The 22,695-nt window shown below is 40.8% G+C and overlaps 2 protein-coding genes across 2 annotated transcripts in view; one reads left to right on the forward strand and one right to left on the reverse strand.

Annotated features, from left to right (window-relative positions):
- Window positions 1-10,115, reverse strand: part of mrvi1 (murine retrovirus integration site 1 homolog) — a 29,010-nt gene extending 18,895 nt beyond the window's left edge. The window contains exons 1-19 of the mRNA XM_077564620.1: window positions 10,014-10,115; window positions 9,559-9,647; window positions 9,325-9,444; window positions 9,057-9,237; window positions 8,660-8,721; window positions 8,517-8,571; window positions 8,289-8,447; window positions 8,013-8,130; window positions 7,878-7,928; window positions 7,239-7,316; window positions 7,120-7,176; window positions 6,987-7,046; window positions 6,846-6,901; window positions 5,954-6,047; window positions 5,726-5,863; window positions 5,555-5,640; window positions 4,578-5,280; window positions 3,581-3,716; window positions 1,467-1,495 (exon numbers count right to left, since the gene is read on the reverse strand). Coding sequence (XP_077420746.1) covers window positions 1,467-1,495; window positions 3,581-3,716; window positions 4,578-5,280; window positions 5,555-5,640; window positions 5,726-5,863; window positions 5,954-6,047; window positions 6,846-6,901; window positions 6,987-7,046; window positions 7,120-7,176; window positions 7,239-7,316; window positions 7,878-7,928; window positions 8,013-8,130; window positions 8,289-8,447; window positions 8,517-8,571; window positions 8,660-8,721; window positions 9,057-9,237; window positions 9,325-9,444; window positions 9,559-9,577 — 2,202 coding nt within the window. The 5' untranslated portion in view covers window positions 9,578-9,647; window positions 10,014-10,115. The remainder of the gene's footprint in view (window positions 1-1,466; window positions 1,496-3,580; window positions 3,717-4,577; window positions 5,281-5,554; window positions 5,641-5,725; window positions 5,864-5,953; window positions 6,048-6,845; window positions 6,902-6,986; window positions 7,047-7,119; window positions 7,177-7,238; window positions 7,317-7,877; window positions 7,929-8,012; window positions 8,131-8,288; window positions 8,448-8,516; window positions 8,572-8,659; window positions 8,722-9,056; window positions 9,238-9,324; window positions 9,445-9,558; window positions 9,648-10,013) is intronic.
- A 591-nt stretch (window positions 10,116-10,706) lies between these two features.
- On the forward strand, window positions 10,707-22,211 carry ctr9 (CTR9 component of Paf1/RNA polymerase II complex). The gene is made up of 23 exons (XM_077564629.1): window positions 10,707-11,034; window positions 11,701-11,799; window positions 12,238-12,477; window positions 12,566-12,683; window positions 13,407-13,496; window positions 13,580-13,836; window positions 13,916-14,023; window positions 14,225-14,461; window positions 14,684-14,902; window positions 15,210-15,393; window positions 15,479-15,567; window positions 15,842-16,027; window positions 16,146-16,233; window positions 16,308-16,456; window positions 16,534-16,650; window positions 18,241-18,386; window positions 18,552-18,623; window positions 19,025-19,160; window positions 19,255-19,401; window positions 19,761-19,909; window positions 20,147-20,234; window positions 21,279-21,388; window positions 21,460-22,211. The coding sequence occupies exons 1-23, from the start codon at window positions 10,990-10,992 to the stop codon at window positions 22,019-22,021; spliced, it is 3,636 nt and encodes a 1,211-aa protein (XP_077420755.1). The 5' UTR covers window positions 10,707-10,989; the 3' UTR covers window positions 22,022-22,211.
- Window positions 22,212-22,695: the final 484 nt, after the last annotated feature.

Below are 22,695 nucleotides of genomic sequence, written 5' to 3' on the forward strand. Positions count from 1 at the left end.
ACTGCCGACGTGACCGTGAGACAGAGATAAATGAGCACTTTAATAATTTCCTGTGGGACAAGGGGACAGAACACACAGTTGTGTGCACACGCAATTCAAAAGCAGTCTTGTTTTCTCTTGCAATAAGATCATCCAAAGAGCTTTTAACAAGCAAACAACAGAGACGTGGGGACTGTCACCTATGTCCCCCTCATCTTTATGTTACATAAGACAGACCCCTCCTGCCACATTGTGTAAAATGTAAGCACGGGGCCCACAAAGGAAGTGATCTGCGAGAGAACCGATGTGACATAACAGGGCAAAGGAGTGAGAGCCAGTGAACAAAGATGTGCAGTTAGTAATCTGCTAACTTCCAGATGCATCATCACACTCAAATACAGTCAACAATTTGCATTAAAACACTTCCAAGTTCCAGTTGCAAGTCATCCAAGTTCCAGTTACAAGTCAGATTGTCGAGGAAGACCCTCCAAAACACACAGCAGAGGTTAACCTGCCTCTCATGCTGCACACGTCTCAAACAAATCACAAACAGCGACCCCCCCACTACAGAAGCCCTCCATCTGAACCTGCCCAGCCAGATTGGAGCATTACCTGCGTCCGGCTCCCAGCGGACCTCCCGACTCAGGCCGACTTCCCACCAACTGTCACCACACGCTGCCTTTTCTCACAAAACGTCTCCAGCCTCTCGGTCTCCGCTTCCTTCTCCCATCCCCTCGGTTCGCTGTCTTTTTTCAGCAGCAGCAGCCTCTCTTTGACTCCTGGGAGCTTTGACCATTTAAGGAGAAGGGCTGTATGCCGCTTTGAGCTACTTCAGACTGTGTGCGTGTGTGTATGTGTATGTGTATGTGTGGGTAAAGTTCTACACGGTTGGAGGAAACCACATTTCCTTCTCTAACCTAATATAATCTGTCATGTGGGGTGAATAGCATTTTCAAACCTAACAAAGACTAAATTTATGTGAAGTTTTAAAACAGATTTTTTTTTTTGCTGTCGCAAGCGTACTCGGGGTTTTCTTTTTTTTATGAGCATGAGTGTGCAGTAGTCACACAAAACAGAATTAATGTTCACTGCAAATTGCAATTCAAAATCAACAAGAACATTTGGATGCTTACTATGTGGTATGATTGCTATTTTGTCCATGAACAAGTTTTTGATCTTTTAGAGAAAAATTGTTTGTGGTAGAAACTGAATTATATCATAGTGCCTAATAAATCGTTTATATTATTGTTATGTGGACTTAAAGGGAGCATTATTATGAAAGCTTGACAGCCCTTTTTTTTTTAATTCAAGAGCATAATTTGATCATAAGTATTCTCTACAGCTGCACAGCATCAAAATGTTCGACTTTATTTGGACTCTTGTATAATTGAATACGCTTGTCATGTAAATAACGCATATCATTTAAGAAATTGAGGCTCTACCTAAATTCAATCATATACTACTGTATTTTACAAAATATGTCTCACCTTGTCGCAGCGGTCTTGTTCCGTGTCACCTGTGGGGTCCAAAGAGATAGAAGATTAGATTTGCATTTAACAGGAAATCATATGCAATGCAAATGTGGCACAGGGCAACAAAGGGAGAGACAGTCTGGCACAACATAAAACAGACTGGAAAGAAACTGAGCATTCTGGCCTGGCAGGTGTTGGCAAGAGTGAAGTTGATCTGCCAAGTCGAACTGCTTCATCACTAAGGGCAACAACAACCTGGCAACCCAGTCCAGAGACATGATTGAGTCATCTGCTCAGGTTGATAGCACACCAAGTCCCCCCATCACACTTTTTTTTTTTGGGTATCATTCAGACAAACGTGAGGTCTCCAGCATTTCACACTTTGAAGTTTTTTGCAAGCATATCCCTCACTTGCCCGTGGCTCATCAATTGGCATTTGAGCAGCGTCACACTCCTCCAACACAGAACACGATTTACGCTCTCCATAGCGAGGTTCTTGAAACAGAATCTGTTCTTGACAACTTGATAGAACGGAAAGCTAGATACTACTACCACGGATGAAAACAGAAAACTCCTAGAGCAGGTGTGCAAAGCCAGGGAAAATTATCTGGAGGGCTGCACTGAAACTCAGCATCAGGTAAAAATTGGATTTAGTGGATGCCTCAGAGTCTCAGTCTTCCTTTTACCGACTTATAGTTGTTCAGCATCACAATCTTCTGCTTCTGCTTGAAGCCTTTGAAGTCATAACCAGTAAACTTTATCACTCTCCGAAGCATCTGTCGAATTGAGCTTTTGGCTGATGCGAGTGAGTTCCACTGACAGCTATAAAGCTTCTCAAACCGAATTGCAGTCAGGAATAGAAAAACCTTCTTGCCAGGTGGCAATTTGGCAAAGCTATTTCAATGTCAACTGATGAACCATAGGCAAGGAAATGTTATGCTTATAAAAATTGCAAACCCTAAAATAAAAATAATAATTTAAAAAAAAAGGAAACGCAAGTAGAGGCCACATTTTGTCAGACTTTTGTAATTAACTGTTGAACTGTATCTTTAATTTCTGATCAATCCCCCACTTTTTAAAGTTTATGTATTGGGTAAAAAATAAAAAAATAAAAAAATATCATTTTACTAAGGTTACTTGTTATTTATCGCTCTCAGATCATACCCGGAAATGAGATTTAATTTTTGTTGTGAAAATGCCTTACAACATCACATTTATGATAAGTCATTTACTGCCAGCTCAGTTAAAATTTATTTTTGACGTCTATAACCGTCAATAGCACTGAATGACATTGCAATGGTGCTCACCTGCGGTTCAAATTTCAAATCTCAGCAAAAGCTGTTGCCAACAATTAGCCACTCTGGAATTCACACTGCGCTGCATTTCAATTCGTGTCGCTTGGTGTGTGGTCAAGTACTGTATCGACACACAAAATGTGTTCTGCATACAAAAAAAATGTTTGCTGTTGACAAGACAGAAAATGAGAGATCTCATGTGTCAAAGGTAAGGTACCTTCATCAGAAAAATATGTGAATAAAGAAGATTAGGTTTTAAAATAAGCGAAATGTAAATAAAAGAATTCACAAATGCCAAGCAACGATTATTTGAGTGTCCACTCGAATGGTACCTCAAAACATTGTTTTCGTGATGAGTACACCATGCAGGGGTGACGTGAGTTAGTATTTGAGCGAGGGTCGATCCTCAGGTGTTTGTGACTGTAATCTGTTTGCGATTGTCCAGTTGCTCGATGTGTCGCCGGTCTCTATGGTTGTATGTTGTTGCGGTCGACTACCTTGTAGTTTGTAATTGAAAAAACTTGAAGCGCTCACATTTTGCCCAAAAATGCTACTAAATTCTCATTAGATATTCAACACAGCTTGACCCTTCTCTTGGACAGTAGCTTGCTACTATCAAAACAAATTACACCTCCTCCAATTGACCCTGTAATTGATTATACTGTATGTGCTCCCAAAGACATGAATCTTCCTCCCTGCTTATGGTCCCAGCTGTCATGTGCGATCTGAATAACTGCCTTTTACATCTGTTTTCATTCCATTGGCCAACCAATACAAAAGGAAGTCACTTTCATTCATCTGCATCTGAAGCAGTATGCGATGCAGCCATCATACCATTCATGGAAAGCTGCGGAGACTCACTGACTTCTGGGATTACATGAGACGGAGGCGGGGGACTCGCCACTCGGTCTTCATCCGGTGTAACACACTCACTTGAGTGGTCTGAACCAGAGGACAGCTCGGGACAGGACTGTCTCAGAAAAGTGCAGAGGGAACATTTTATTTATCTTCCCACGATATATTGCTTTCCATATAAGATGTTCAGGAAAATAGCTTGGCATTTGCACATTCATACTGCTTATGTTTGAATATTTCTCACTTATGGAGGATGCTTCCAAAGTGTTTAAGTTCAAGTAAACAATGTGTTGAAGTCAACAACTGTACTGTATATTTGAAAAAGTGACCGTTTCAAAGATAATACCATCAGTGTGAGATGCACATTTAGGTGGTCACAAAATGTAAATCAAAATTGAAAATAATTTGTGTTGTCTTTGCGAATGTAGGTTGCTTATTCTTTCTCACTACAACAGCTGAATTTAGGCCGCTAATGTTCCGCTGGTTTAATGTTGTTTTAAGTTAGGTTTTAGTTTTAAGTTTTTGCCGTGGTTTCGAGGTACTAGAGGTGCAGTATCAAAGTCAGACTTTTGGTATTGTCACAACATTAATTGAGTTCATATTGCTATATAAAATATACAGTACATGTTCAAATAAAATTTAATCTGGAAGATTACCAGTGTTATGGGGATAGTTTATGCTACATCTGCGGACAGTTACTACAGTTTAATAAAAAACATTGTTAATTAAGGGGCAGAAATCAAGTCCATTTATGGTTTGTTACTCTTTCCATGTGACTGTATTCATTTTTGTTACGCATTACATGTTTGAAGTAAAATACTTAAATAAGAAAGAGTAGGATTAATATTTTAATCAAGTCATTACGTCAGAGCCAAATTGTTGTATTTTCATATAAGTATAGCATTGAGACATTTGCTAATTGTGTATTACTATCAATATTGTGTTTCTATTTAGACTACAGAAAAACACCACCAACCTGCTTATCTTTGTCCATGATCCGCGCCTCAAACGAGTTCAGCTGCAAGTCGGCGTCAGCTGTCCATCCCAGGGCGGCCTCCACCCTCTGAGTGATGCTCTTCATCCTCACCCTCACCTGGCTCACCCTCTTCTCGCTCTCCTTCACAATTTTGGCCGACTCCAGGGCTCTGTTGACCATGGCCTCCATTCTTCTGAGAGCCACCAGCAGTGCGTCCGAGGTCACCCCGAGTTGGACTTGCAATGAGGTTGCTCCACTTGGGCTGTGAACTGGTTCTGTGGCTACCGACGCATCCCTCCGCTCCGTCACGCGTTTTCCCTCATCTCTGTCTGCATCCTCCCTCTCAGTGTTGGTTTCCTTGTGCACTAGAATAACTCTGCTGCTGCTTTTTTTCTCAGCCACACATTTAAGAGAAGCTTGCAGGTGGCAGACCTGCTCCCTCATATCAGTGATGGTCCGCCCCGCTTGATGGAGCCGAGCTCTCTCGGCCAGCTCCCGAAAGGTCTTGCTTTCGCCAGTCCGGGCCTTAGCGCCCTCAGTGCCAATAGCTTTCCACCACTTGACAATGGCCACTTTCTTGGACTGCGGTATGGACTTCCCGGTCTGGCTTGGTTTTTGCTCCTTCTCCCAGGTTTTCCACTGCTCATCCACCTTCTCCCCTTTATCCTCCCACACACACTTCTGAAGATCTAGGTCCTGTAGCCTGAAACAACCAGCACAGCTTTATAAACATCTCCTTCACACACTGTTATGTCTGTAGTTACCAAAGGGGCACTAAAACTGCACTTAGCCTCAATACAGTCTTACATACAGAGGATGGTAAAGCCTGTGTGTTGCGTAAGGGAGATGCCTGTAAATTTTCTGTCAAAAGCAGACATTTTATTAGCAGGAAGAAGCTGCTCAGAGTAGATTCTAACATCAACTAAATCCACTCCGTTACCATAACAGGAGAAAAAGAAGACAAAAAAGTCACATACACATTGACAAGCTGCTGCTTGATGCTTGCCTGTTGCTGCTGGTGCTGAGGAAAAGGCTTCTCCTGGGTCTCAACAGGGGAAGAGGCCTATAATGAAGAAGCCAACAACAATATTGATTTACAGGCTTTTGAATTGAACAGGTGTCATGTCTCTTGTGAAATTCGAACCCACCCTTTCTGGATACTTATTGCGCCAAAGGTGAGCTATTTCTGCAGATTTGATCCTGTGGATGATGCTCTGAATGTCCTCGCATTCTGTATGGAGGGGAGGGACGGGGACGCTTCTTTCGTCCACAGCTCTGTGATTGTGCTGCCAGAAAGAACACAGGATGGCCACAGTTAACATGAAACTGAAAATTGATTCTGCAAAAGTCAACCTGATGACAGTTTTTAACAGTACCTGCTGCATGTCTTGCATTTCACTTTGCAGAGAGCGCAAGTTTGGAGGATCTCGTGCGTACAGTGTCTGAGGACTGATGCAGAGTCTGTCATACCTATAAGGTAAAAAAATAACAGTCAAACTCTATAAGTAATTAAATGGAGTGGATATCAAAAGTCTACACACCCATGTTTCAAGGCCAGGTTTTGGGGTGAGGTAAGAGCTGAAATTGTTCCACTATTAAAGTGACCTATAACCTGTACAACTTTTTGTTTTAAATATTCTACTAGATTGTCCTAATTTTTCTGCAAGAAAGCAACATTATAAGGTAACGGTTTAACTTTATTTGGGGCTAAAACATGACACAGCCACAACGCAGCTCAAAGAAGGTGTGAACACTTCATTTCAGTTTTTTTTGTTTTGTTCCCCTCTCAGAATTAAAATAAATAAAAATTGGATTCTGCAAGTTAAGATTTATATTTCTCTAATTTTGAACATTACAGACACCTGGAATTTGAAGGGTGGAGGGCTTTGTAGATTTTTTTACATCCACGGTTTTGGTTCTGTTGGAATATCAAAGGTAAAATCCAGGAGGAGGAAAAAAAAGGCAATAAAAAGTTAATTTTGGCTCAAAAAAAAAAAAGGAATATCAAAGGTGAGATCAAGGGGGAAAACGTTGCAAAATGTTGCAGCAATGATACCCTACTCACAAAACGTTAGTGATTTCAGGTGAAATTTCAGAATGGACCAAAAATGCACTACAACTTAATTTGAATTTCTTTAAACTTCTGAATGCACTTGCCCAACCTTTCAAAGTTGTAATACTTTTTGCACAATTTACTGTTCTCTAATAAGGAACTGAACAGTAAAATTCACAACAGGTGTTTGATCCATAAATGTTTGGCAGAAATACCTTGACAGAACTTGATTCGAATGTTCATGTAATCTCATCAGCTCTGCCTGCACGCCCTGTGACATGACACCATGGAAAATGATTATTCATGCATCATACATACAGTATTTACGCTTTACTGATTACAGAGTTGAAACGGACCTCAATGATGTTATGATTCTCCACATGCGAGCTCTTCATTTTACCCATGAGAATGTCTTTCTACACAGGTACAAAAAATAAGGTGATTTTGAAAGTAAAAAAAAAAAAAAAGTGTATTGATCAATGAGCTAACCTTAGTAATTTCTCTGTCTTTTAGATTCAGCATGACCAGAGTTTCTTGAAGTTCAGCCTGTCAATGTTTGAATGTTAAGCAAAAAGAAAACCAGAGCAGAGAAACGAGTATGTGCTTACCCTCAAATCGGCATTGACTTTGCGGAGTTTGTGGATGCCATCTTCTGAACATGTCTTGTCAAAGGACAGTTTTTCATTCTGTGGAGATGGCCATTTTTAAAGAAGACATATAATGCAAGATTTATATAAATGAAAACAGCTCCCAGATGTTGTAATCACTGTTTGTGTCATGCTTTGGTCAAAATAGCCCAAGGAACAAGAATTACAGGACACTTTTTACCCTCTTAAAGCCCTGTTGAAATCAGTATGTTTTGAGCGGCATTGTCCTATATCAAGCAATTGAAGCAAATTGTAATGAAGATTAAAGTAAATGTGATCTGGTTTAATCGATAAATACAGAGTTTAAACAGCTCAGCTAACTTTGAATTGGCATCTACACAGCAACTCTAAATGTCATCATTTATCATCTTAGTAAAGACAAAACTGACTTTTTCTAAAATCAGGAATTATAATGCCACATGTTGCATTCACATGCCCGAAGGGGAAGATGTACTGTAGAGTACATCTTCCTTTCAAATCGACAGTCTGTCCAAATCTGAAGCAAAACTACTGGTATATCTATGAAATGAGAGTATAAACCCTGAAAAAGTAACTCTAGCAACATCTGGGCTTGTATTTTGATAAGAACTTCTGTTTTACCTTGTCTTCAAGCCTCCTGATGTGAATCTTCAGGCATTCAACCTCATTGCTCTGCAATAGACCAATAAGTCTCAATTGACTTTTCTTTTATTCCATTCGTAGCATTCAAGTTAGCGGTTCAAGTGTATGAGATACCAGCTTGGTGCAACTGGCTTGCATGCGGCTGGCTCTTTCCTGGGCCTCTTTAAAGGCCCGACGGGTCTCCTCCAGTTCCTCTGTTATGGATCGGGCTCGAACTGCTGACCGTTGGGAACTACACTTGCCCAAAAAAAAGAAAAGAAAGAGATTCCATCGCCATCATAAATCTCTCAAGAAAATCAGCCACGATGTTGCTGTAGTGTATTGTAACAATAGGATTACAATTTCTTCATCGTAGACAATAAGTAGAGAGTTTATGATGGGATATTTTACCTGGCCAGCTTTGCTCTCAGCTCAGTGATCTCCAGGGTGAGCTGCAGGTTGACATCTTCACACTGAGCTACCGTCCTCAGCAGGCTACTGTTCTGCTCGCTCAGCTTGCGGTGAGCTTGCTTCAGTTCGGACACGGTTGCCGACAGGTCTTTTCCATCACTTAAACCAAATGAGCAAATTAGTTGTAAAGTAAGAAAAGACATGACATGAAGAGAGACAAAAACTAACCAGGCACAGTGTTGGCTGTCATTGGGAGCAGACTTTGTTGTTGAAAATTCAAGACCTGAACATTTGGTAAATTTATTTTGTCAGATTAAAACAATTTTAGAGATCTGATTAAAAAAATAATAATAATAATAAAGGCGACTTACCATTTACAGGCAGGACTGAAGCATCTTGATAAGATGCATCATCAACACTGTCCACATCAGCACTAAACAGCAGCAAGAATCACAACATTTGTAACTTGAAAATATATCAGCAATGGAATTGCTTCCAATCATATTTCACATTCCTCTTTACAGCCTTTCAATAATATCAACATTTTTCCGTTCTCTGATTAGTTGGAGAAAGTAAGCCAGATTCAGCTTCTACTTCGCAGTACATATGGAGTTACATTCTTTTGTCCGTCATATTTCATCCAATGTCCATATTAGTAATGGAACTGTTTCTTTAACCATTTAAATCACAGATTCTACATGTAGAATGCATTTGCTAAATGACAAAGTCTTTAATATTTGCATTCAAAACTTTAGAAATACTGTGTACCTGTCCTGACTGCACTGGGCGATCCACTTCTTCATAGTCAAGTGGAACATTTCTCTGCTCACAATGGGATCCTGACACTCAGGGTCCAGCAGCTGCTGCAAGGATGCCAGGCGGCCCTGCTGCTGACTCTGGGACGTCACCTTCTGCAGGTATTGTAAGATGGTTGATGCCGTCACCTCTCCTGATGGGGATCGACAAGATGGATCAAGTGGTGTACACGTTTTAGTGAGTGTTTTATGATATTTATCATTGCTATGAGTCAACACACCTGTGCTGGAAGTGTTACACGCACTGTACATGATGTCAAGGAGTTCATGTTCAGAGAATTCATTGGTGTCATTTGAGTCCTCTAGTCCGTCCCTCACCCCACTGTCAGGAAACTCCCACACTAAACATTCATAGACATGTAGTTTATACTTACATTGTTTAAAGATCAGAGGTGGGTAGAATGAACAATGGATACAATAAAATGGAAAGGATAATGATGTATAAGTTCACTTACCATCATTGCTGTCAGACATTGTGCCAATTGACTGGATTCCCGTACAGCAAAGAGACTGATGGTCTGTCACATTTCTACATATGCTTTAACTGGAATCAAGTAGAGAAACACAGTAACATCCACTTATTTTTTTCAAGATGCGGATTTTAGCACATAATGACTAAAAGTGGGGCAAGTAATGAAATTAAGAAGTAGTTCATCATCTCAGTCAGAAAACATCATGTTTGTGGGCTTGATTATTAAAAATAATAATAAACTATAACATGTAAATACACGAAAAGGCCCAAAAAAGAAAGATAAAATCACCAGATGCAGTAAAAAACAAAACAAAAAACACACACACACACACAAGGCATGCTTGTCTATTGATTAACAACACATCCATCAATCTTGTGGTTATGAAGCCACTACACACTTTTTAAAAAGATAGTTCAATTGTAATTGTAAATTCTTACTTCCCAATCCAGTGTGGTTCTTCTGAAAATGAAAACTTTGTCTTAAATATATGGTATTGTCCTTATTTAGCTTGTCCTCTGATTCACGTAAGAAGCCTTCAAGATGCTCTTGTGCTTGTATGCACTTCACATCAAAACCAGCTGACATCCCCCAGCCAGCACCCACCATCAACCCCCGCCTCGCTGCTGTGAAAATGTATGCCTGTGAGAATGGTGCATTTAATTGGTTTTAAATTGCTTGCTTTAGCACGCCAAATAAAACATATTTTGAAGTTATGTGGATTGTGTGTCCAATTTAAACTTTAGATTCCCATGCAGATCTCCAACTGGGGGGCCCAGACCCCGGGGTGATACAAAAAAATAATTAGCATTGAGTTATTAGTTATGTTGTATAATTTTAGAAAGTTAATACCAAAAGTACTAAAACAGCATTTCTGGCGATTTCGTCTAGAGTACTGTACACATTGACGTCTTTCGCGGAGGTAGACAAAGGTAACAGCCCTATTATGTCAAAGCAAGAAGTAAAAACTTTAAGAAATGTAGGAAGTAAAAGTAAAACGCCAAAGCACATACCAAGCTGCAATTTCACATAATTTTCATATTATCCAGTGGATGGCAGTAATGCAGATGGGGGAAAAAAAGTAGTAGAAGAAGAACAACTAGTGGACAACCGTATTTTTTTTTACGTGAATACGTTATTTGATAATTCTTTCAGCGAAGACAGAAGAATGTGACTAAAGTCATATCTTATATACGTATTTGCAAATCTGCGTCAGTAATACAGTAAAGTCGTAAAAAAAAGAAAGAATGTCAAATTGTGTTCCCCCTCCCAACCGGACACAGTTTTCGGTTGCACGATCTGTGTGCTTACTTTGTGCTGGCTTCCGGCCTAAAGCATCATTTTAGGACCAGGCTTATCAACTGCGCTGGCGTTAAAGTTACTATTTAACTGTATTTGGGCTTTTCCTCCACCAAGATGTCTCGAGGGTCTATCGAGATCCCTCTTCGGGACACAGATGAGGTAAATCTTTTTGTTTAAAAGGTGGTTCTCATACGACGCTGTTGTGTTGCTAGTCATGTGTGCTAATTATTGCTAACATCAGAACAAGTGCCCCGTACTGCAAGCTGCGTTACTGACGTAGATGTACTAACCCTATGCCCCAAATCCCCAAATCAGCAGATTTCTATTTTAATTTAAGATAAAGAAAATACATATGATGTGATTGATTAGGAGCTAAAAATAAAGAAAAATTAAAGTAACCAAAATATTTAAAACACCTCTCGCTACCTGTCATTGTCCACAAAAACTGAACATCCCCATTTCTTTTTAAATGAATGCACGGTTGTTGTTGTTGTTGTTGTTGTTTTGTATGTATGTATGTATGTATGTATGTATGTATAAACAGTATTTCTATTGAATATCATTATTAAAGGTAAGTAGTAAAGTAGAATTTTTCGAATTTTCAATATTCATTAATAAAAATAAAACTTACTGATTTAAATATGCATAATTATGTAAAACGCCAGAGATGGACTAACAAATTAGCATCACGTTTCATCATGGTATGTACATTCAAGCATAAACTACTTAAAAAAAGGGAAAAAAGTATATCTCTGCAGATGGGTTAGGACGATCTTATTTGTGTTTTATCAAATTGATGTAAATATAATACGTGTCATTCTGCAGGTCATTGAGCTTGATTTTGACCAACTGCCTGAAGGTGACGAGGTCATCAGTATCCTGAAACAGGAGCACACACAGCTGCACATATGGATTGCTTTGGCGGTAAGTATATATTGTACTTGTAACAAATGTAAAACTCCTAATTGTCCTCAAATAAGGTGTGAGTTTTACAGAAAACAGTATATATATTTTTTTGTTATCTTAATGAAACAACCAAATCTGATTTGAGAGAATACATTTCTCAAAGAAAGGTATAGATATGTATTGGTTAAATCATGGATTTCCTGTTGTGAATGTTGTTGTTCAGCTCCATTGTTAGAAAATTGCAAGTTGTGCACAATGTGCTGAAACCTTAAACATGGGCTTGTGTGTTCAAAATTTTAGAGAACTAAACCTGTAACGGTTATAGTGCATTTTAAGTTCCTCTGAAATTTCTTCCAAAAGCCTAATAATCCCTAACTGCTTGTGATTAGTGTAAGTTTTGTAACAAATATTTGCTATTTTGATGAAACAATAACACTGCCTTTTTTGTTTTCTTAGCTGGAGTACTACAAGCAGGGCAAAACAGAGGACTTTGTCAAACTCCTTGAGGCGGCGCGTATCGACGGGAACCTGGACTACAGTGATCACGAGAAGGATCAGATGACATGTCTTGACACTCTGGCAGCTTACTACGTACAGCAGGCGCGCAAAGAGAAGAACAAAGATGCCAAGAAAGAGCTCATCACACAGGCCACGCTGTTGTACACAATGGCAGACAAGATCATTATGTACGATCAGGTGAGAATAAGACCTCTGGGCAGGTTACGAAAAAATAGAACTTATGCATATAAATACAAATAAATACAACTAATCTTGTCTCATTCAGAACCATTTGCTGGGAAGAGCTTGTTTTTGCTTGTTGGAAGGAGATAAGATGGACCAGGCCGATGCTCAATTTCAATTTGTCCTCAACCAGTCCACCAATAACATCCCTGCTTTACTTGGCAAGTTGTACGCTCTCTCTCTCTCGCTCTATTTCTCTGTCTCTTTCTCTATTTCTTTTTCTCTATCTCTATTCCTCTCTCTTTCCCTCTATTTCTTTTTCTCTATCTTTATTCCTCTCTCTTTCCCTCTATTTCTTTCTTTCTCTCTCTATTTCTTTCTCTCTCTCTCTCTCGGTACATGAAAAAAAATCTCTGAATTAAAGAAAAGTGAAACATTTACAACATTTAAACATGAAATACAATTAAACACATTGGAATGAAGCTCGTAGCCATGCAAAAAGCCTGTTTAATTTTGCTATATAGAGGAATTTCCAAGTTAAAAACATGCAAAAAAGTAGGGATGTTCGAAACCACTTTTTTTTTCAGACCGAGTAATCTCCAATACCAATAATAAGCATCGGTACCGATACCTTGAAATAAGGCCTCATATTGACTCGATACCTGCTATCAGTACTCCCCCCTTCCCTACAAAAAAAAAGCATTGACTGATGAATTTATCTTTACATTTTTGTCTTTATAACTAGGAGAGTGGACAATGTCATTTTAATCGAATAATAGAAAGACAACAATAAATGACGCATTGTTGCAGCTTATGGAGGAAAAAATGGAGCTCCATCATAAAATATCCAACTGAATGATAATGAGCCAGTTTATATATGACATATTTGATCAAATAATGAGACATCATTCACTGAATTAACCCACTCTTTTGTTGTTTATCAGGTAAGGCATGCATCTCCTTCAATAAAAAGGATTACAGAGGAGCACTGGCGTACTACAAAAAGGCTCTGCGCACAAACCCCGGCTGTCCAGGTAAAGATTTGAAGCCGGTGCTTTTTCTTCTTCAGTCATTCATAGATAACATGCTGTATGACATTGATTTTGTATGTGACCAGCTGAAGTAAGGCTGGGCATGGGCCACTGCTTCGTCAAGCTCAACAAATTGGAGAAAGCTCGCCTGGCGTTCGGCCGCGCCCTGGAGCTCAACCCCAAATGCGTTGGAGCCCTCGTCGGCTTGGCTGTTCTGGAGCTTAACAACAAGGAGGCCGACTCCATCAAAAACGGAGTGCAGCTCCTGTCGCGCGCCTACACCATCGACCCTAGCAACCCCATGGTTCTCAACCACCTGGCCAACCACTTCTTCTTCAAAAAGGTAGCCACTAGCATTGTACCCGCTTGCTCGACCTCGTTTGGAATGTTGTTCACATCGTTTGCCCTTTTTCTGCCTTTAGGACTACAGCAAAGTGCAACATCTGGCCCTGCATGCTTTCCACAACACTGAAGTGGAGGCCATGCAGGCGGAGAGCTGCTACCAGTTGGCACGATCTTTTCACGTGCAGGTAGCGTCATTGTGAAGTAGCTTCTTTCTTATTAACTGCGTGTTGTTTGGCGGCAAAAGTTTCTTCAAGGCAATTGGACTCTTTTTGTTTGGTGAAGGGACACTCAAAACTTAAAAAATTATAGCTGATGAAGTCTTTTGGCTTAAAGGTGGAACGTCTTCAACAAACTAACGTCTTTAATTTCTCCTTCTGTGGCCATAGGAGGATTACGACCAAGCCTTTCAGTATTACTACCAGGCCACGCAGTTTGCCTCCGCCACCTTCGTGTTGCCCTTCTTCGGCCTGGGACAGATGTACGTTTATCGAAGAGACAAGGAGAATGCGGCCCAGTGCTTCGAAAAGGTTTTAAAGGCCTACCCGAACAACTACGAGACCATCAAAATCCTGGGCTCTCTCTACGCAACGTCTGACGACCAGGAAAAGCGAGACATTGCCAAAGTATGTGTTCTCAATATTCATTAATTATGTCATGCATTTATCGGGACAGTGTTCGCCACAATTGGCTGGGGACCAGTCTAGCGTGTACCTTGCCTCACATCCAAAATCAGCTAAGATAGAATCCAGTTTACCAGTTACCTATTGAGGACAAACGCTATAGCAACCTTTTGACTCCAAGTACCTAAAAATACTTAGCTCAAGTATTCACCTGTGCTACTTTAGGGCCATCTGAAGAAGGTAACCGAGCAATACCCCGACGACGTGGAAGCCTGGATCGAGCTGGCTCAGATCCTGGAGCAGACCGACATCCAAGGCGCGCTGTCTGCGTACGGCACAGCCACCCGCATTCTGCAAGAGAAAGTGCAGGCGGACGTGCCCCCGGAGATCCTCAACAACCTCGGCGCGCTTCACTTCCGACTGGGCAACCTGGAAGAGGCCAAGGTAGAGGGCCACTAACTATTGTTGTATGTTTTAATGAAGCAATAGCTTCTATGTTAAAGTCTCAAAACAACAGTATTGTAAATTATTCTGTAGATCTAAAACCATAGTAAAAATTGAATGTAAAGAAATAAACTAGATTATAAAGTGACATTAAACCGACCTTTTTGGCTGTTAGTCCGTTCAACAAATTTTTTTCACTTCATTGAAGTGTCTCAGTAGCTCGTAAATTGCACCACTTGTAAATCAACGCACCACCATATTCTTTTAGAAAGGTAAATTTAGACTTTAAACGGGCTTCCCCCTCCAGAAATACTTCCTGGCCTCTCTGGATCGGGCCAAAGCCGAGGGCGAGCACGACGAGCACTACTACAACGCCATTTCTGTCACCACCTCCTACAATCTGGCGCGTCTGTACGAAGCCATGTGCGAATTCCACGAGGCGGAGAAGCTCTACAAGAACATTCTGAGGGAGCATCCCAACTATGTGGACTGTAAGCGCACCAGATATACAACAATACATTACGCAGCTCAAGTATGATGAAAATGGATTGTGCAACATTTGTGTTTGCCTTTCAGGTTATCTGCGGCTTGGTGCGATGGCACGGGACAAAGGCAATTTCTACGAGGCTTCCGATTGGTTCAAGGAGGCCCTGCAGATTAATCAGGTATATTTAGGGGGAATATTCTGGCAAATGATCTGTTAAATTTCCAAGGGAAGCTGAGCTGGGGAGTTTGGTGATTATTCCAAATTGGAAGCTATTTAATTATAGGAATTAACTGACAGTTTAGTGTAATTTAATGGTAAGGTATCACATTCAAGCGTATTTTGTTTTGTCATAACAGACTCTAAGCTCTCCTTGCCAATATTCAAGGCCATTACAGAATCCATAATTGTGATTCCAGACTGTCATCACCATTCTCTGTTACTGTTTGTTGCAGGATCACCCAGATGCCTGGTCTCTCATAGGAAACCTTCACTTGGCCAAACAGGAGTGGGGGCCGGGTCAAAAGAAGTTTGAGCGCATTCTGAAGCAGCCGTCCACTCAGAACGACACCTACTCTATGTTGGCGCTGGGCAACGTGTGGCTACAGACCCTCCATCAGCCCACCAGGGACCGGGAGAAGGTGGAGTCACAAAAATCATTATTTATTATTCAGCTGAATATCCAAAACACCAATTTTTTACTGTTCATCCTTTGTGGAAGTCTGCCTCTGCTGATCTTTAATGTTTTCATGTGTACAGGAAAAGAGACATCAGGATCGAGCGTTGGCCATTTACAAACAGGTCCTGCGAAATGACTCCAAGAACCTTTACGCGGCCAATGGGATCGGTATGTTGAGCTTCCTATCTGACTTTAAAAAAAAATAAAAAATGTCAGTCTCAAGAGGACTATTGTGTGTACAGGTGCCGTGCTGGCTCATAAGGGCTACTACAGAGAGGCCCGGGACGTGTTTGCACAGGTGAGGGAGGCCACGGCCGACATCAGCGACGTGTGGTTGAACCTGGCTCACATCTACGTGGAGCAGAAGCAATACATCAGCGCTGTGCAGATGGTAAGCGGCATACGTTTTGACAGCTATTGTGTCTGCACATCAATGGGCGTACTAAATCGTGACTTTCTGCTGTGCAGTATGAGAACTGCCTCAAGAAGTTTTACAAACACCAGAACACGGAGGTCTTGCTCTACTTGGCACGAGCACTCTTTAAATGTGGCAAACTCCAGGATTGCAAGCAGATGCTGCTCAAGGTAAAATCGCAGACATGCTCCTCGTAAGTTATGGTGGAGCATTTGCCCCCCCTCTGTGCCCCCCTCTGTGCCCCCCCCCCCCAAAAAAAAAAAGAAATATAGTGCTCTGTAATGTAAAAAGGTGCAGTAATTAACTCAGTAAACAGAATATACCGTAAGTAAGTATTTAGCACACATTTTTGCTTCACTCAAATGGACATTGTGTTGTTTCTTTTGGGTTTTTTATCTTGCAATCTGGCCACCTCATCAAATATAAGGCAGGCATACACATATATGTGGAGACTGTAAAAACTCATCCAAAAGCTGTTGTAAGATTACAGGATTTCTGCGGGTCATTAAAAAGCATTAAAAGTCGTTAAATGGATTTTGCTGAAATTGAGGCCTTAAATGGCATTAAACCGCATTTAATACGATGTCCAGGAGCATTAAAAATTTAATACAATTGATGTAAAAACATTGATGTTAATGCTTTATTTTACATACACAATTGTGCATAACGCAATTTAATGTAATGAATGTGATTTAAAAAAAAAAAAAGAAAAAAAAAAGAAGTAATTTGTGGGGACTGGTGACTTTACAATTTACGATGAGCAAACTGGCCTGGAGTCCACAAGTTGTTTCATGTTCCAAATACCAATTGCTCTGAATTTGATAAGAAAATGTTCTGTTTCTCTCACATGAAACACTAATGCCATCTAGTGACAGAAAATGACCTCAACACAAATCTATGACTCAATGTTTCACACTCCTTTTAACTGTATAGTATTTCTTTTTATCTTAAAATAACTTTACGAGTTACTCATAACATTACTGTCTCAGTGAACTAGTGCTGACAAAGTTAAAGGGTTAACTCATTGATTAATCACCAAAAATTATTACATTAATCATATATTAACGCAGAATACTCACACTATTCATTTTGACCGCAGATAATCCTTTAGTTTGACACCGGATGGTTATGTTAAAGGTAGCACAGGTTGTGTTTGAGCAATAAACATAACTACATGCATTAAAGTAAAGCTTTTAATATTTTTTTGCGTATGACATTCAGAGTATTTGTTCATGTCAAAATATTGGGGTCTTTTTTTCTTTTCTTTTTTATTATGCAAGTAATGCAAGCAACTTATTAGAAAAAGAGGAGGATGAGTGTGCAGTGGCTCAAAAAATGTTGAAGTCCTCATAACATTAAAGTTCGAAAGAATTAACAGGTGCTTTTCAAATTTGGCGGCTAAAAAATGTTGATAAAAAGCCTTTTTAATTAAGTGATTCATCAAAATTCTAAGATGTAATTAATCTGATTTAAAAAAATTAATTTGTCGATAGCTCTACAATGAACTAAAAGATAGAGCCGCATTAGTATTTGTTTAAAAAAAAAAACTTAAAAAATAAATATTTTATTGTCCTGCAGTGTGATTAATTTGCGATTAATCATAAATTGACTATGGCAATCAAGTGATTAATTATGATTAAAAATAGTTATCAACTGACAGCCCTAATATATAAAGAGTATATGTACAGTATGTATATGTGTGTGTGTATGCAGCACGACGTAGTGTGAGCTTTTGTCATGTATTGTTCTGTCGCATTCAGGCCCGCCATGTGGCGCCCAACGACACGGTCCTGATGTTCAACGTGGCCCTGGTGCTTCAGCGGCTCGCCACGCTGGTCCTCAAGGACGAGAAGAGTAACCTGAAGGCTGTGCTGAGCTCCGTCAAAGAGCTGGAACTCGCTCACAGGTAGCTGCAGTCGCTTCGTTTCCACTCAGGGCCGAGCAAACCTTGATTTAGATTTTTCAAATGGCTGATATGGTCGTAGAGGGTTGACATTTGTGAAAATGCTTGCAAAATGATCATTCCACTTAAGCTGTCCTGCAGCTTCCTCACTTCGTTGTCCCCTCTCAGGTATTTCAGTTACCTGAGCAAAGCTGGAGACAAGATGAGATTTGACCTTGCACACGCAGCTTCTGAAGCCAGGTATGTTTGGAAATCCTTATTTTTCAAATGTCCTCCTTCGGAGTAAAAATTTTGAGACGGCAGCGATTTTTGCAACAAGAAGCCGTTTGGCAGATAATGAACTTAAAAAAAAAAAAATCAAACGGGAGGTTTCAAGCTGTTTCTTGCCACTCTGAATTACACCTGTATTTAAAACAACCACACCTTAGAAAAGTTTGCTTAGCTTAATGCTAACAAACATTGCAAAACTTCATAGACACGCTAACAAAATAGCATCTCTTTTGCGCAATTGTAACTGATCATAACAGATATTTGAACACATACTGAGCAGCAACACATGTAGACAGAAAATACAACAGTACTCGCATGTATTCCTTTATAGTGCGGATTCCGACATCATAATTGTCCTTGTGGGTTCGCAGGCAGTGCTCCGACTTGTTGAGTCAGGCTCAGTACCACGTGGCACGCGCCAGAAAGCAGGACGAGGAGGAGAAGGAACTTCGGGCCCAACAAGAGCAAGAGCGCGACCTGCTGCGCCAACAGTTGATGAAGGAGCAAGTACGTGAATCACGGCAATGATTTGCGCTTTGGAGTTTCTCTCTGCTGAAGTTATGCCCCCCCCCCCCCCCCCCCCAAAAAAAAAAAAATTCAGGAAGAGAAGAAGAGCCAAAAGGCTGAGGTGCAGAAGAAGCTGCTGGAGCAGAGAGCTCTCTACGTGGAGAAGACCAAGAACCTGCTCACCTTCGCCGAGAGCATTTCCAAGGAGAAGAAGAAGGGAGGTGGAGGTGGTGGAGGACGCGTGAGTGACACACACACACACACACACACACATTGACCAGGATTTCGCTTACTTGAGTCCAGGGACAATAAATTATATCATAGGGCTTGGTGATTACGAAAAGAATAATCATCACGATTATTTTGATATTGAAATCACAATAAAAAAAAAAATCATTGATTTCAAACCTTAGTATTTTTTTTAAGTGCCAAAACTCAACTTTAAATATTACTTAAAAGGACAAGAAAATCAATTAGTAACTAGTAAAATACGAATGTAATAATATACTAGCAAGGGGCAGTGTGGTGCATGTACATTTATATAGATAAAAAAAAAAAAGACTATAATAATCGTCACTTTTCTCTGCCATCCGCTCACAGCGCAAGAAAGGAGGCGACATGGACGATTTCGTCAACGACGACTCTGACGAAGATCTGCCCTTGAAGAAGAAGAAGAAAAAGGCCGCCAGCGGGAGCGAGCAGGACGAGGGCGAGGACGGAGAGAAGAAGGCCCGTCGGAAGAGGAAGAAGTGAGTGCGCCACTCTCATCTGCATCACTGAATCTCAAAGTATTATATGAGGAATCGCCAGAGTTTAATGTTCAAATTGTGCATTGTGTTATAGTGGCTGGAGCTGTTTTTAATGCAGTACAATTCAGTTTTATGTCCATTTTGAAGTGCTTTCGCATTTAATCTTGTAGAAGAGAGGGTTCTCAAACGTTTATTTCGATAGAGTTGGACGAGTGGTTTTGATTTGTATTGCCGCAGAGCTCCTAGAGAAGATGACAGCGATGATGAAGAAGGCGCGCAATCCAAGAAACAGCGTAAAACCAAAGAGCGCAAGAGGATTGAAAAGGTACGTCTCAACTGAAGGAATTACACTTTATGAAGCCAATTCATTTCTTTACATTAGCTGTTTTTATGTTTTATTAAGTTTTTGTCACAATACAATACAGTGCTACTTTATTAAAAACACATATCAAAAATGACAATTTTGGAGCCCTTAGGAGCAATGTGGGCAAACATTAGGGACCGACCGATTAATGGCCGCCGATATCAGCTCCTTAATCTCATTCAAAACCAAAAACCTATAAATGTTTATTAATACTTTGTCCTTCACTCCCAAAAATGAATTCATACGTTTGTTTTTTTATGTTTTTTTTTTTATATACTAGAGCATACAAAGGCTTTGATGCAACTTCTGACCTGAAGAGGTCCCGTAAAGCAATGGTATTTATTACAAAAACAACCAACAGGTGGCAGCAGAGATAAGAGATCAGCCAGGGTCATGTTGCAACAAGCTTTTTTCCCTCAGTGTTTTCAACAGGTTTGTGAATAATGCCAAAACTTAGCTATATTCTAATGCTAATTGCTGCAAAACGGAAACCGATACAAATATACTTTTTTTCCTGATGAAACAAGAGACTATAGTCTTTCTTTTGGTAGGTTCCATGTTTTTATAGCAATAGAACACAATATTCTGTGGGCCTTGCAAAATCCAGTAAAACAGCCGGGAGCAAAGGGGGTTGCTTCATTGAAAATGGCTGGGAGTGAATGAGTTAAACATCGGAATCGGTATCGTCCTCCCAAAAATCGTTATCAGGCCATCGAAAACAGTCAGGCCCTACAAATGGTCCAATACAAAATGAACACACTCGAGACTGAAGCCACTTAACACTGAACTAAGGTTGACAAGCCAACCTGAGCTCCTGAGACTAACCAGCCATGTTCCTGATGTCATTCAATAGACCACGCCTCTATCATTTTTAGGAACCACTGCTTGGTGTGTGAAAAAAAAAAAAAGGAAAGCCAGTGGACTAATGGAGTGAATGAATAATGTTGAATCTAATAGACAGATGGCTAGATTGCTTTCGAAATTGCTCATCTTGGTCCGTTTCAGTTTCAGCCTGAGCGTCCTCCGCCTTCTCTCAAAGGAAAGATCAAGTCAAAGGCAATCATCTCGTCCTCTGAGTCGTCAGACGAGGATGGGCTGAAAATAGCTGAGGACAGGTAAAAGGCGAGCGGGAGGAACCTTCGAGGCAAAAATAAGTCTTACAAAGTCAATTTTTCCTCCTCTTTAGGAACCAGAAAGACAGCGGTTCCGGATCCGACGACGATGATGACGACGACCACAGAAAACGCATCGTATCGGAAAGCGACTCTGACGCAGGTAGGAACCGCTCCGGCAGCGAGGCGGGCAGCCCTCGTGGGAGGAACCGCTCCGGCAGCGAGGCGGGCAGCCCTCGGGGCAGGAACCGCTCCGGCAGCGAGGCCGGCAGCCCTCGGGGCAGGAACCGCTCCGGCAGCGAGGCCGGCAGCCCTCGGGGGAGGAACCGCTCTGGCAGCGAGGCAGGCAGTCCTCAGCGATCCGTGGGTAGCCCCCAGCGCTCGGCGGGCTCCGACGACGACGACTCCGGCAGCGACCGCCCGGTGAAAAAGAGGACGGCGCAGCGGCAGTCCGATTCGGACCAGTCGGACAACGACAGCAAGAGGTCGGGATCGGACGACGAGTCCCGGCCCGGTTCGCCCGTCGCGGCGTCAGAGCGAGAATCGGAACCGGGGTCAGACAACAGGGGCTCCCCTCGCCGCTCTGACAACGGGTCAGAACCTGAGGGCTCTAACAATGACGATGACAGTGATTAAGTTTTGGAGGACTTGCCTCATTTATGCCCATACTTGGTCAAGTCTTTTTTTTTTTTTAGTCCAGCATTACCATGTCTTATTTTGTTCTTTTTCAAAGTTCAAAAAGGTGACTGTTTTGAAAGCAAGAAATACTGTATTTTGTGTTGTCCTATAAACAAATGACAATTAAAACAAAAAAAGTTTACCCTTACCCTCGCTTTTCTGAATTTTTAATAATGCTTCATTATGAGAGGGGGGCAAGTAACAGGCCAAAATCCAGCTATTAGGAGTTGATGCACAGCAAGAGACAAGTTCCACACCTCAGCTATCATTTTGTTTTTTTCATTATAGTTGGTTCTTTTTGCTTTTTTCTTAATTTGGTTAGTTTTAAATCATTTTTAGAGGGGTTTTTTTTTCCCCTTCAAAAATTTCATTTGTTAATTTGTATTAATTTTAGCATGCTTTTTTTTCATATGGAGTATTTGTCAAGTGTAGGGAAAAAAAACGATTATAATTCCTGAAAGACTGTTTGACCTTATTCCATATGGTGGTCGTTTAATGTAGTAGTGAAAAATACATTTAATAGAAATGTTCGACACCAGTATGAGAACTCAACTTTTGAGAAGTCACGGACACAGATACTAGCAAATTTTCCTTAAAAATTGTCTGAATTTAACAGTACTGTACTTTCCAAC

Source organism: Vanacampus margaritifer, chromosome 4 (genome assembly GCF_051991255.1).
Source record: "Vanacampus margaritifer isolate UIUO_Vmar chromosome 4, RoL_Vmar_1.0, whole genome shotgun sequence".
Lineage (NCBI taxonomy): Eukaryota > Metazoa > Chordata > Actinopteri > Syngnathiformes > Syngnathidae > Vanacampus > Vanacampus margaritifer.

What these genes read in the sequence shown, in the direction of transcription:
- ctr9 (XM_077564629.1), top strand. Translation starts at nt 10,990, where the DNA reads ATGTCTCGAGGGTCTATCGAGATCCCTCTTCGGGACACAGATGAG. An exon ending in GAGCTGGAACTCGCTCACAG is followed by an intron (nt 18,387 to 18,551) that starts GTAGCTGCAGTC and finishes GTCCCCTCTCAG; the next exon opens with GTATTTCAGTTACCTGAGCA. An exon ending in AACAGTTGATGAAGGAGCAA is followed by an intron (nt 19,161 to 19,254) that starts GTACGTGAATCA and finishes AAAAAAATTCAG; the next exon opens with GAAGAGAAGAAGAGCCAAAA.